Raw genomic sequence first — 14,484 nt, 5'->3', positions numbered from 1 at the left:
TGGAGGACTGTCAATTTTCTTTTTAAGAACTCCTGAGACGCTGAATGTGGCTATATTTATTCTAATGGCTTTCTCTTCGTTGTGTAAAGTCATTAGCAATTTATTGTACTTTACCTCATGGTCCGTTTGAGTGGCTCTATCATCCTGACGTGCTCCTCTGCCTGGCACAGTGCCTGATACTGAACTGTGGTTTACTCCTTCCTCTAGCCATGGCCTTGTGCTGACTTTTCATATTATTGCTCTTCATGTACCTTTTCCTGTCAGGAAGACCTCATGTTTAATATTGACATTTTGCCTCCACTTTCACTCTTCTGGCCGCCTTACATGGGGAAGCTCCGCACTTTGAAACTCACCAATTTACCGAAGCCACCCATTGGTTCTGACTCCGACTCACCTACCCAGGAAATGGAGGAGGGTAAATCTTCGAAGTCGGACTCTATACATGGGGCTATCCCTAAGGCTCAAAATGGAGGGAAGATGCAATCCTCTTTAACTTCATCCAAACGTCTGAAGAAGGATCCACCATCCCCTGGGAGCAATGCTTCGTCCTCTGTAGACCTTATCTTGGAAGAATTGCGGGCCTTCAAACCTTTTATGGAAGCAACCACAAAAAACATGCAGGCCATGCAGGAGAAATGGTCATCATTGGATTCCCGTGTCACGATTTTGGAACAATTCTCTGACTCTTTTCATTCTGTCACCTCTCGCATTCCTGCAATAGAAGCTGAGATTCTTCTCCTACGGCGTCAAACAGAGGATTTGGAAAATAGAAATGAAGGGAACAACCTACGCTTATATGGTCTTCCGGAACTTCCAGAAGGGTCCAATCCTACCATCTTCTTCCAATCGTTCCTTGCAAAGATTCTTGACAATCCGGCCTTATCTTCCATTAACATCCAGCGAGCTCATCGTCTCGGTCCTAAGGTTGCCTCCAGACCTAGGGGTGTAATCATGCTGTTTTTGCAGTATACTGACCTCTTGCAGGTCCTTTCAGCCGCCAAACTCAAAAAACAGATTATTTGGGAAGGTCATCGCCTTTATCTCTCCAAGGATGTCTCCAAGGCCACCGCAGATCGGAGGAAAACATTTTTGGACTTACGGCCGCAGTTAAGAGCCCTTGGTGCCAGGTATGGTCTCTTACATCCATGTCTTTTCAAGGTCACCTATAAGGACAGAACAACCACGTACGAAGATCCTGTGGCCTTGCAAGCTTTCCTTCGTCAGCAGAGTCCTGATGTCATGGATACCTCCAAACCTGGATGAGTGACTTTGTTGTTCCTTGCCTTATTGATCCCGCTGCATTGCAATCCTGTTTTCTTCGTTGCATGATATGTTTTCCTTACTGTTTCTGTTATAATGACTGTTTTATGTTATAAACCCTTGTATTTTCCCTAATGTTTTTTCTTATTTCTTCAGATAGGTCCCCTCTCATCTTTATCCTGATGTCTCCTATTGTCTTCTTACCTTACCCATTGGATTTATGGTATTAGAGTTTCGATGCCGGTTCTGTTGTTGTCGTCGTCATTTCCCGCCACCACCACCCCCATCCCTGTTCTGGACTTTCCGTTTCGTAAGTATGTCTTTCAGTCGTTCGTTTTGGACTTGTACTGTCTTTTCGTGTATTTTTGTATCTGTCCTCTCTCTCTCTCTCTCTCTCTCTCTCTCTCTCTCTCATCCTTGCACTCTCTCTTGCATTTCTCATGGTTTCTCCCTTTCTCTTCTTTTTTCCCCTTTTTGGATGCAATTTTACATTTGCACTAGTTTATTCCTCTTTTCCCTCCCTTTCTCATCTTCTATTTATCTCCTTCTCTGTTCTTTTTTCCTATTCATTCTTCTTACTTTATCTCCATTGTATTTCTTATGCATTACTGCGCATGTTACACTCAACTGTTTTTCTAAATTGTTTAGTTCCGTGTAACGACATGGAACGTCAAGGGATTCAACAATCCCATTAAGCGACAGAGGGTTCTATCACATTTAGCGAGACTTAAAACTGATGTTGCCCTCCTTCAAGAGAATCATCTTGCTGAACCGGAGGCTTTGAAACTTAAACGTTCTTGGGTGGGTCATGTTTTATGTTCTCCTACGACGTCTAGGAAAAATGGTCTTGTACTTTTGTTACATAAAAAGTTAAATGTTTCCTCGATTACCCATGAATGTGATGCTGATGGTCGTTGGCTCATTGTTAACTTACTCATTGATAACATCCCACTCACTTTATTTAATGTATATGCCCCCACTAGGACCGATAGATCCTTCTGGCCTGCTATCTCTTCCAAGTTGTCTTCCCTTTCTGGAGATTATATACTTCTCGGAGGAGACTGTAATCAGGTTGTTGATCCCTTCCTCGACCGACACTCAAAAGTCACTTTTGTTCCCTCTAGAATGCACACGCGGTTTGTGAACTCCTTTCAAAACAATGCCTTAGTAGATATTTGGAGACTATGCAATCTCGACCTTAGAGAATATAGTTTTTTCTCCCCTCCTCACCAATCCCAATCCCGCATTTATCATATATTTCTCAGCAAATCCTTGTCCCAACATGCTATCCGTTCTGAAATTGGCCCCATCTTACTTTCCGATTATGCCCCAGTGTTTGTAGACCTTGACCTACTTCCATTCTCTCCCCACTCTGGCAGATGGCGGTTTAATAATGCTTTACTTTTGGAAACCTCCTTTTGTTCTGAATTCACTGCCTTTGACAAGGAATTTTTTCTTTTAAATCAAACCCCGGATTCCCCTTTTGTTATGGTTTGGGATTCATTTAAAGCAGCCTCTAGGGGTTTTATTATTAACTTTGTATCCCGACGCAAGAAACTTCGAGAGGCCAAGTCGGAGAAAATTTTGGCTGACATTAAAGCCCTTGAACTTGCTTATTTTGCTTCTAAATCGGATTCCTCCCTTAAAGCTCTTATTGAAGCAAAAATCTCTTTTAACAAATTCACTACAGACGCTGCTTCTAATACTCTACTAAAATGTAACTCTAGATACTATGGGGGTAAGAATAAAATAGGAAAACTCTAACCGATGAAGTGAAAACTTCTTTTTCCAATGGCATGAAGGCGGTAGCAAATTGGATGACTTCTAATTGCCTACAATGTAATGTATTTAACAACAAGGGGTGGTGATGGACAGAGTTTCTGAATTAAGCAGAATACTCTCACCCAGTCAAGAGATCAGGGCTAGATCCAACACCGTTTTTTAGCTCACTGCACCATCCCAGCTCAGAACCTGGCTATATGCAAATTAGTCTGTTCCTGTCCCAGTGCATGATGGGAACAGGGCAAACCAAACTACCAAGCCAATTCTTACACTGGGAAGGAAACAAGCTTCCGGGGACCGGTTTCTGGCATTTCAGCCGTCGTCGGCCCGGCTTGCTTGAATCCTGATGGTGCAATGAGCAAGGGACTCACATCTGAGTATACCCTCCCACGCTTATGGTGGACAAAATATTTAACAAGGGGTGGTGATGGACAGAGCATCAGGATTCAAGCAAGCCGGGCCGACGACGGCTGAAATGCCAGAAACCGGTCCCCGGTAGCTTGTCTCCTTTCCGGTGAAGAATTGGCTTGGTAGTTTAGTCTGCCCTGTTCCCATGATGCACTGGGCCAGGGACAGACTGATTTGCATATAGCCAGGTTCTGAGTTGGGAAGGTGCAATGAGCTAGATAACGGTGATGGATCAAGCCCTGATCTTTGGACTGGGTAAGAGTGGTCTGCTTAATTCAGACACTCTGTTCATCACCACCCCCTTTTCTGAATCGTTTTTGGCCACTATAGGTGTGGCAGGGTATACTCAGACATGAGTCTCTTGCTCACTGCACCATCAGGATTCAAGCAAGCCGGGCCGACGACGGCTGAAATGCCAGAAACCGGTCCCCGGTAGCTTGTCTCCTTTCCGGTGAAGAATTGGCTTGGTAGTTTAGTCTGCCCTGTTCCCATGATGCACTGGGCCAGGGACAGACTGATTTGCATATAGCCAGGTTCTGAGCTGGGAAGGTGCAATGAGCTAGATAACGGTGATGGATCAAGCCCTGATCTTTGGACTGGGTAAGAGTGGTCTGCTTAATTCAGACACTCTGTTCATCACCACCCACTTTTCTGAATCGTTTACAATGTAATGTAGGCAAAACGGAGGTTGTGCTCTTTGGGGAAGCAAAGATCCTGTGGACTCCGGACTGGTGGCTGCAAGACCTTGGCCCCGTCCCAGACCCTAAATTGGTTGTGAAAAATCTAGGAGTGCGCTTGGATCGTGAACTCTCTTTTAACACCTTGGCTGCTAGGCGTTTTCCCCCTCCTGTGCTTATTTGTGAGCTTTCCCATTATACATGACGAGCTCAGCTCGTCATCAGCACAGCTCAACTGTGCATCATGACGAGCTGAGCTCGTCATGAGCATCGAAAGGGTTAAGCAACATTGTAACATCACTGTGGGTTCTTGCTTCCATGTCATTGGCATGTTGCGGAAGGTCTTCCTCCTGCTGCCGGATTATACCAAGAAAACCTTGGTGCAAGCTCTGATACTTAGTCGCTTTGACTATTGTAATGGCCTCCTGTTATCGGCCAACGATGGAGTACTAGCCAAACTCCAGATGATTCAAAACACTGGGGCCAGGCTGGTATTAAATGCCCCCCCTAGAACATCGTCTAAACCTCGCCAGGAGAAATTGCATTGGCTCTCAGTCCGTAACAGGGTAAAATATAAGACCTATTGTCTAATACACAAGAGCTTAAATGGACTAGGGCCATTGCACTGGAGCGATAAATTCATTCCATATAACCCGGTTCGGTCTCTTAGGTCCAGTAACCAACTTCTCTTGAGAGTACCAGCTGTGAGAAAGACCAGACAGGGTGGTAAGGCCTTATCTGTAGTTGGTCCGACTCTATGGAATAAGCTACCCCTTGAGCTGAGGCAATGTTCTGATCATCTGAGCTTCAGAAAGAAGCTCAAAACATTCTTGTTTCAGAATTAAACTACTATCCATAGACTGTCTGACTATGTTTCTGGTGTTTTGGGCGCAGAGATACTCTGGTAAAGAGTCGATTCAAGCGCGTTATAAACCCACAAATAAATAAATAAAGCTTTTGGCCAATTATTTAAAGATTCGTAAAAAAGGCACAAAAATTCAATGTATCAAAACATCTTCTGGAGAATCTACATATAAGGATAAAGAAATTCTCTCTGAATTTGCCAAATTTTATGATACTCTTTATACCCCGGAACAAGTTCCAACGTCTGATGATCTCCTTTCTTATTTTCAATCTCTTCCACCTCCCTCAGTTTCACATGTTGACTTTCACGCTTTGGAACAAGACATTTCACTTTCTGAAATCTCTCACGCTGTATCTAAACTTTGTCATGGCAAATCCCCAGGCCCTGATGGGTTTACTGTTGAATTCTATAGTCACTTTGCTTCTCTCCTTCTTCCTAAACTCTTACTTTTATTTCAATCCTTTTCCGCTGCCGGCTCATCTAGCGGTTCTTTTCAACAAGCCTTAATTTGCTTAATTCCAAAAGAAGATAAAGATCACTCCTTGTGCAAAAACTATAGACCAATATCTTTAGTTAACTCTGATTACAAAATTCTAGCAAAGATTTTAGCACTTCGCATGGATCCCCTCTTACCAGATATAATTGGCCCAGAACAATCTGGTTTCGTAAAAGGGCGTCTCTCCTCTGATAATTCCCGAGTTTTTCTTAACATTCTTAGCAAATCTTCTTCCTTGACTCTTCCTTTTGCAGCTATCTCCCTGGACGCGGAGAAGGCTTTTGACAGTATTGGGTGGGATTTCATGTTTCAGGCTTTGCGTTGGATTGGTATTCCTTCTAAATTCATTTCTATTATATCTTTACTTTATTCTAACCCTCAAGCATCTATTTTTGTAAATGGGATGTCCTCTGATTATTTGTCTTTACACAGAGGAGTTCGACAAGGTTGCTCTTTATCACCCTTACTTTTTGTTTTAGCTTTAGAACCCTTTCTAACCAAAATTCGTTTAGATGACTATCTCTGGTTTTCACTTTGGTTCCCAACAAGTTAAACTCTCGGTTTATGCCGATGATATTCTTTTTTTTTGCTACGACCCTACCACCTTTATTCCCTCTTTTCTCAAACAGGTCTCTTCCTTCTCTGCAGTTTCCGGTTACCGCTTAAACGCCGACAAGTGTGAAATTTTACCTTTGAATCCTCTATGTCAGAAGCATCTCTTTTCCTCTACAGGTTTTTCATCGCAACCATCTAAAATCAAATACCTAGGGGTTTGGTTTGCTCCTTTATTATCTGATACTCTCAAGTTAAACTTTGATTATATTTTCAGAAAATGGACACAGCTATCACTCGGCATCCACTCTTTTTGTCCTGGTGGGGTTGACTCAACTCTATAAAGATGATGCTATCTCCCTTGCTTCTCTATACTCTTTCCATGCTTCCTTTACACATTCCTCTTTCTTTCTTTAAGAAAACTGACTCTTTATTACTAAAATTCTTATGGAATGGCAAACGTCCTCGAATAGCTCTTGCTACTTTGCGGAAAGATAAAGCTCAATCTGGAGTACGTTTTCCTGATTTCAAACAATATCACGTGCTTTTTCCATGAAACAATCGACTCGCTGGTTTTCACCTACTCTGCCTCACTACCCTCCTGTCTGGCACAGCATGGAATCCTCTTTCATCTCTCCTTTCACCTTTCGTGAATTTCTGTCCTTTACGTCTTCTTTAACTCGTCTTCGCTTACCTATTCTTTCACATTCTCGAACTCTTCTTTCTCCTTACTTAACTTCATCCTTTCCCTCCCTCCTCTCCACCCACGAGCAACCAATTTGGAATAACTCTCATCTTAAAATCCGTAATCGTACTATTTATTGGAAAACTTGGCACTCTCGAGGAATATGTTGGATCTCTCAATTACTATCTCAGGATACGCCTCTCTCATTCCAGGATCTTCAATCTATTTTTGCTTTACCTGCTTCAGCCCGTTTGCAATATAATTCTCTTCACCCTGTCTTGCTCTCCTATATCCAATCTCTTTCATCCTCCAACGATATTCCTTTGGATCGCAGACCTACTTCCCTTTTATTGGAAGCAGCTCCTTCTGCATCTGCTCTATATAATTCTTTCCGTTTTATTTCTGATAGGTTGAAATCTCGCATTGAACTTGCATGGGAACTGGATCTTTCTCAGAATTGGCCTGTACTTTTGTGGGATAAAATTTGGACTAAACTTCATAAGACCTCTAGAGCTGCTAACACCACCCAAACTTTATTTTTCATTTATCATAGAACTTTATTTACTCCACTTGCTTTGTCCCATTTTTCACCAGACACCCCTTCTACCTGTTGGTCTTGTCCCTGTCCTTCTGTTGACCGTAAACATATGTTGTTTGAATGCCCGCCTACTTCCCAGTTCTGGCAGTTGGTTTGGCGGCAGGTTCAGAGGATTTTCCATTTTCAGGCCCCCTTTTCACCCTCACTAGTTTTTCTTGGCTCCCTCTCTTCAGACCTTCCTCAATCTCCCAACCACTACCCTTTACTTGACCTTTTCATTGCTATCGCCTTTAATATTGTTACTTCTAATTGGAAACAAGCTGCAAATATTTCTTATCAGTCCTGGTGGAATGCAATCTGTTTCAATCATCGTTTAGACACTAATTATGTATCCCCCATTTCCCTAGCTGTAAAACGTGACCTGATTTGGCTCCCTTTGGTAACATACCTCTCTTCCTCTCCCCTTGTTCATCCCTCTCCTGCACCTGAAACAGTCGAAGTTCGCAAACCTCCATGAATTGCTTATTACCTGTTTTTCTCTTTCTACTTGATTACCTATCATTATTAAGTCTTAATGTACTATGTTTTACTTATGGTATTCCATTCTAATGATATGTTCATAATTTTTCATGCTTGTAATGCTTATTTATGAAATTATTATTGTCACTACATTTTTTATTTCTTTGATCCACTTATTGTAACTCTTCTCCCCCCCTCCCCCTTCCCTCCTTCTCTTATTTTCTTCTCCTCAATAAATCAAACTTTAAAAAAATAACTGATTTGTACAAATGAGAGGAATATTAACAAACAAGTTTTAAGTTCCCACAGAGAAGGAAATGCTCCTCTTGATTCACTGAATATTCTGATATGAGGCACCCCATCCTATATAAATACAAACATGTCTTAAGTCCGCTTCTGATCAATTAACATTCTATCAAAGGGCTTGCAAGCCTGTCTTCAAGCCCAAAGACCTTTCTTACCTTTGCGACTCAAAGGAGATATCACTACTAGCAGCTGAAGATGCAGTAGACTCCTGGGATGCTGTGATGCTGGGAAGGCTATCCTTTATTGGAGATTTAGCAGGCGATACATTTGCTGTTTGCTTTTTTCTTGCCGCAGTTGAAGCGGTTTTCTTTCTTTCACTTGGCTTTTTAAATCTCTGTTTGCTGGTCCTCTTAGGGCCCTCTGAGCTGCTTTCTGATGTAGGTTTACTGGAGACTCCTACCTTTCGTTTCTTGGAGGTTGTCGGACTGCTGCATCCCTGCTGTGCTGCGCTTACCCCCTGTGTGGGCTGGGTGAGGCACACAGACTTGACTCTTGCCGGAAGCTGGCTAGTAGGAATCTCCTCCTCAGAGTCAGAGCTCATTGTCTGGTGAGTGTACGTGAAAATCTCTTTCAGCTTTAAAACCATTTGACGTTTTGGGAGGGGGCGGACCCCAAACCTTTAAAACAAAATTGAAAAGAGATACAGCATTACTGACATATATATTTGAGGTTTGTATCGGGCAGACCACATCAAGTTGTCGTTCGAGGGCTTTACATTTGTACAAGGCCATGAGAAGAAGCAACTGTTCAATCATATACAAAAACAATTATATGAGCAAAAAATGAAATACTGCTTTATTTTTTAGCAGAGAAAAAGAGGTCACTATAAAAACAGTCTTACAACGTACACAAATTCAGTTAATTTACAGTATTAGTAACGGTCTAAAAACACAACCTAAAACAAACCTTTGTAGCTTCAACATTAAAAAAAAAACGAAGTCCTAGACTCAAAGAATCATTCTGGACCAATTTTACAAATTGTTACTTTAAATATTTCCTATAATACAAAGTTACAAAATTGTATAATACAAAATATGATGGATGGAATTACTCTCAGCCAGTGTTAATAACTTGGGCTCCGATCCAAGCCCATCTTTTTTTATTGCTCACCATGCCACCTCTTGCCATGTACAAATCAGCTGTCCTGCTCTAATAGCAGCAGTCCAGTCCAAACTGAAAAGCCAGGTCCTTTCTTAACCGGAATACAAGCAACCCAAGACCAGTTTCAGCCTTGTTGGGCCTCTTCAGTTGATGCAGCATGGTTTCTGAAGCCTGCTTTGTCTCACAAGAGACAGGTGCCATCAATGGCATGCCCGTTAGTGATGCTTGAACATCACTAGAGAAGCTTGTGAATCTTATACATGCAAAGTGACGAAGCTCCACTCTGGTACCAAATGTCGATCTAAGAAGTCGGTAGTGTCCAGGCAAGACATGATGATATACTTCACAGAATCTGGTATTATATGTGCTAAATTGCTCCAGAAGTTATCAGGGACAGTGGGCAAGATCTCCCCCACCATGTCCCACAACATGTGCGAGTAATGTACTAAAAGGCAACCCAAGTTATAGTATCTGAGGGCGAGGCTGGCAGTGGGGAACATCCTTTTCCCAAAGACCTCCATGCATTTAGATGCTCTTAGGTCTGAAGGTGCAGATGAGAACGAGTTAAGGTTCAAGCTGCTTATAGATATTTGATGTACAAGACTCTATGGAGAGGGATACTGGAGGAGGAAAGATGGATCTTCTGGAGCCAGTCTATGTCGACTCCCAATTTGCCCATTGACAGTGGGGCATGATTCTGTAGGTGTTCATGAGGGCCTCATTAAAAGGGAGGAGATTAACCCCTTTGCTGTGGGGCGTTTTCACCTGCTGTGCGGGGAGGGGGAAGCAGCGCGCGCCGCCGCCGTGCTTGTGACGAGCTCGGTTCGTCATGAGGCACAGTGGAGCTGTGCTCATGACGAGCGGAGCTCGTCACGGCCACACCCGTTTTGGAACGTTCAGCACAGCGGGGAAATTATCCCCGCATGTGAACGTTCCAACGGCATATTGAGCTGAGCTCGTCATGAGCACAGCTTAACCGTGCCTCATGACGAGCTAAGCTCGTCATGAGCATGGAAAGTGTTAAGACCATTTGTTTTTACCTTCACTGAGGGCAGTTGTGGGTTGAGGACTTCCGCAGCCCTCCTGATAACCATGGCAAAAGATTCTTCTTGGAAGGTCCAGTGGAGAGTTGAGATCAGTGTCAGGCGATGTGTCCAAGCCACAGGCCTCTTGGAGATCCAAAAATAAATTGTCATCATATAACTAAGACTCATTGTCTTGGGGTTCTGGGTTTGAGAAGTATTGTGGCAAAGGAACGTACCTTCTTAGCCTGAATGAATGTGTTTGAGGTCACGGTGGATGCCACTTCGGCTGATGCAGTGGGCGGTTTGCTTCAGAGTTTGATATAACAATAGGCTCTTCCTCCGCAGTCATTGCTGATGCACGGTGGAACCAGCAGGGGTCTTGGCACCAGTTGAGGATTCAAAGGAGGTATTGGTCCTGAAATCTGGGAGGACCCAGAACAGCGCTGGAGACAGATTCCCCTGGGGAAGACTGACAGGAGGCTTACTAAGATCCTTAGGCCCATGGGGGCACCAGAGGGAGCCAGAAGGGTAGCAAAGGTAAGGTCTCTCTGTAGACCTAGATCTGGTGTGGCATCGCAGATGGCCCAGGAATTTGGCCTGGATCTGGAGGAGCTGACAGATCGATTCGGTGGTAGGTCTTTGGCACAGAGACCATGAAGCTCTCTTACGTAGAAGTAAATTCTCTTGACGAGTGTGGCAGGAAGAAGGGCCGTTGCGTTTTAGCTTCTTGTTTCTCATTTGACTTCGACTTAACAGATGACTTGGAGTGAGAAGTTTGTGTTGTCCTGTTAGCACTTCCAACATCTCGAGACCTTGCGTAGCCCTAACTTGTCTAATTGTAAGGCAGTGTGATATATCCTATGTAAAAACCTAAAGTGAATGAGTCTCAGTTTATAATTTGGGGACAGGTGTTGTAGCTGGGAACAGCAGAATGACCATTGCTCATCTGTGGATAATTCATTCAGATCAATTCTCCACTAGGCCAGAGCTTTAAGGGCAGCTAATGGGGCGCCTGACTGAGTAAGACTGTATAATCTGGTGATCAGTTTCCGGAGAGAGGGAGTGAATAATAGGTGCTCTATCGGCATCATAGTGGCGGGAGGGGAACCTTCTCTTAACATTAAAAATGTTTTACTACTCTTATGCAAAATCTCTCTCTGATTCCTAAAACCAATTTCTATCCCTAAATGAAAATTATAGCTGTAAATGAATGTTTTAATGGATTACATACTCATTAATGTACATTATATTAAAGATGTAGTTTATAATTACCTAAAAGTAATGGAACTTATTAAATTGTACTCCATTTGTTAAATTATTTGTAAGAAAATGTTTGGGAGTTACTTAGACCTAATATATTTATATATATACACACTAGTGATGTACTTTATCTAACCTGTATTTACCCTGTTGCCCTCTCCAGGTAATGTTGTATGTTTTTTCTTTAACTACGAATGAATAACTGTGGGTCTGCAAAAAACCTCTATGTTGCCTATGGGTGTACTGACCAGCTACTAATGTGTATCCTATATGTGAATAAGGCGTACAACAGGAAGGTTCACAGTGTGAAAAGTATCCATCAGTTACACGATCTGTGCCGCCCTTTCCATCATCTGGGTCACTTCACAGAGTGGAGAGTCCATGTTGTAACCACTTCACCAAGATCTAACAGTGAAATGTTTAGCCCAGTGTGCGCTTGAGACTCAAAAGGATTGTCAGCTGGCATATGTTGGTAACTGCAAGCAGTGCATGAAAAAAAATGTGAGTGGAGAGAAAAGTGCTCTATTAAAATTGGAGAGTGGACGCAAAAAACACTTTATTCAATAGCTGTACACTTCCAATGGATAAAAATATTATGAGTGCAAAAGGTCAGTAGGTTCAACAAATAGCTACTGACTAGATGTTCAGGTCGACATGTTTCTGCAGCTTTGATGATCCACAAAGGTATCTACTGCTTCATCAGGACCGTTACTAGTTTTGCTACTGCTTCTGACTATATTAAATGAAAGATCAGAATAAATGATAATGAGATCATCTGGTTCGTCCTCTCAGTCCTCCTATGCAGTGGGGAAGTATCCAAATGCAGGAGCCAACCAGACAAGGACACAACATAAACAAAAAAGAGGTAAAGATAACAACAATCTCATTAATTAAGTCATCTAACATAGAGCTGTTCTCATTGTAATAGCTCATGTATAAGTTAGTTCAACTACACCCATCTCAATCTAGTGGGGTATCCTCCAGCTCACCTGTAGTGCGAGAGGAACGTGCTTCTCCTCACCTGGCTACAGCTCAGGTTGTTGGGGCACAGCTCTGTTAGTGGAGAGATGTATGTAAAAAGGAAAAATTAACTTCCCGACAGCTAAAAAGTATTCAGTAGACTCTGCCTACAGCTTCTGTATTTTTTTGTGCTGTATTGTGTGTAAAATTACAGTGAGTGGGTCCTACTCATACACAGAAGTGGGTAACATAAATCAAACAAACTGCGACTTATTTATAAGATCGACAGAGCTGATATCAAGTGTCTATGGGTTTGCCGCTCATCAGCCGTATCTATAGAGCACAATCGCGCCCATTAAGAAAATCAGTAATAGCGTAGATGAGGGAAGCATGTAGCTTACTTAAAAGCCTAATAGGCGGAGAAATACTGCTAACTCAACATAGGAAATGGTCCAAAAATGGGCAGCGCATTAGGGCTGGGTAAAGCGTATAGGTTGCTTAAAAGCCTGATATGCAGAGAAATGCTGCTGACTCAGGAAGTAATTAATCCGCAACAGGCAGCGAATAGAGGCTAGGTGATCAAATTAGACTGCGCTCTCCCCAGATCGGAGACTACAGATAAGCTGATTTATTTACAAGCGCATAGCAAAGGCATAGCGGACCTAAAACAGGCATACTGCGGCACTTACCTGTCCGTCGGTACTCCACACGGCCATCTGGGCTGTTTGGGGAGGTACCGGGACACTGCCGTCGGCCATATTTGTTTTCCAATCGCTGCGATGCAATTGGTCTGTTATATCATTGTGGCGCTATGACGAGTCATGGGAAATATAGTCCCAGGCTCTAAAATCTTAACGTGCGCATAAAAGTCGCGTGATGAACTGCCTACAATGTCCACGGTGTTCATGGGACACGTAGTCACTTATACGCACCTCGCGTTTTGAGTAGTCAACCTAAGATGTAAAATAGTCGTGCCCTAACACCCCGAGATGACGTGACATTGGTGGTTTGAAAAATATATGATAGTCACGTACGATCACTACATGTGTCTATCACAGTGCCAGATAGGATATTTTTCATTAGGAGCCATACGTCGAACCCAATGCAGAGTTCCTCACGATTGCCATAATGGAATTGTAAAGTTGTTCAGTGGCTTACACGGACTCAGCTGGGTACTAGTGCGGCACTTTACAAGCACTAGGATTATTGGTATACACAATGGCATAGCCTGTAGAGTACATGATTCCCGACTGGTGCAAAGTGTAAAATGCCTATTCAAAATATTGTATTCTCGGGGGTTACTTTCCTGCCCTGGTGTTTACTGATCAGATGTCTACCCTATCATTAATTAGTAGGGGGGAAGGGGCTTAAAGGGAGGTGCTATTTGCGGTGATGTATACCCAGTGTGATGTAAGGGAATAGACAAGCCGGTCCTTGATTTATCAGAGAGATGTTATAATGACATCCAAGGGATGTCCTCATTGTGGCCCAGTTTGTACCTACGGAGTGGGAAGAAGATACCACAGGACCAAGCAGGATCCAGCACGACGACAGCCTCAGTCAATCTGAGTTCCCGATGCCTGACCCTAAATGAAGAGAAAGTACTAAACCGCGGTCTAGGCTTCGTGGCAACAACCACTGGAGATCCTTTCCAGACACAGATAGAATTGTCAAAATTCTTTCGAAAAATACCGCTCCACTTTTTCTTTTCTAACAACAAGGAGGAAGACACAATGGAGCTGAATACAGGTTTAAAAAGACCCTCCACTTTCACCCCATTAGCCGCCACAGTACCAGCAAAAGTGACCACCTTTGAGGAAGCAGTGCAACATGATGTCCAAAACTTATTTCAACAGACACAGAAACCATTTGTTAACATCTTTAAAGTTGAACAGGAGGCCTTAAAAAACTTGACGAAAGACACTTCGGTAACAATAAAACCCGCAGACAAGGGTGGAGCCACTGTTTTGATGGACACCACCACTTATAGAGAGGAATGCCTACGTCAACTCGGGGATACCCGGTCCTACCGCCCGCTGGCAGAAGATCC

The 14,484-nt window shown here is 43.0% G+C and overlaps 1 protein-coding gene across 3 annotated transcripts in view; it reads right to left on the bottom strand.

Annotated features, from left to right (window-relative positions):
• Positions 1 to 14,484, bottom strand: part of SLX4 (SLX4 structure-specific endonuclease subunit) — a 590,413-nt gene that overhangs the window by 47,410 nt on the left and 528,519 nt on the right. For all 3 annotated transcript variants that reach the window (XM_086941400.1, XM_086941399.1, XM_086941398.1), the window contains exon 14: positions 8,244 to 8,705. In XM_086941400.1, coding sequence (XP_086797526.1) covers positions 8,244 to 8,705 — 462 coding nt within the window. The remainder of the gene's footprint in view (positions 1 to 8,243; positions 8,706 to 14,484) is intronic.

This window comes from Lissotriton vulgaris, chromosome 10, assembly GCF_964263255.1.
Source record: "Lissotriton vulgaris chromosome 10, aLisVul1.2, whole genome shotgun sequence".
NCBI classification, from domain to species: Eukaryota; Metazoa; Chordata; class Amphibia; order Caudata; family Salamandridae; genus Lissotriton; species Lissotriton vulgaris.
The sequence above is the reverse complement of the archived record's forward strand: the minus strand, read 5'-3'. Positions and strand labels throughout refer to the sequence as shown.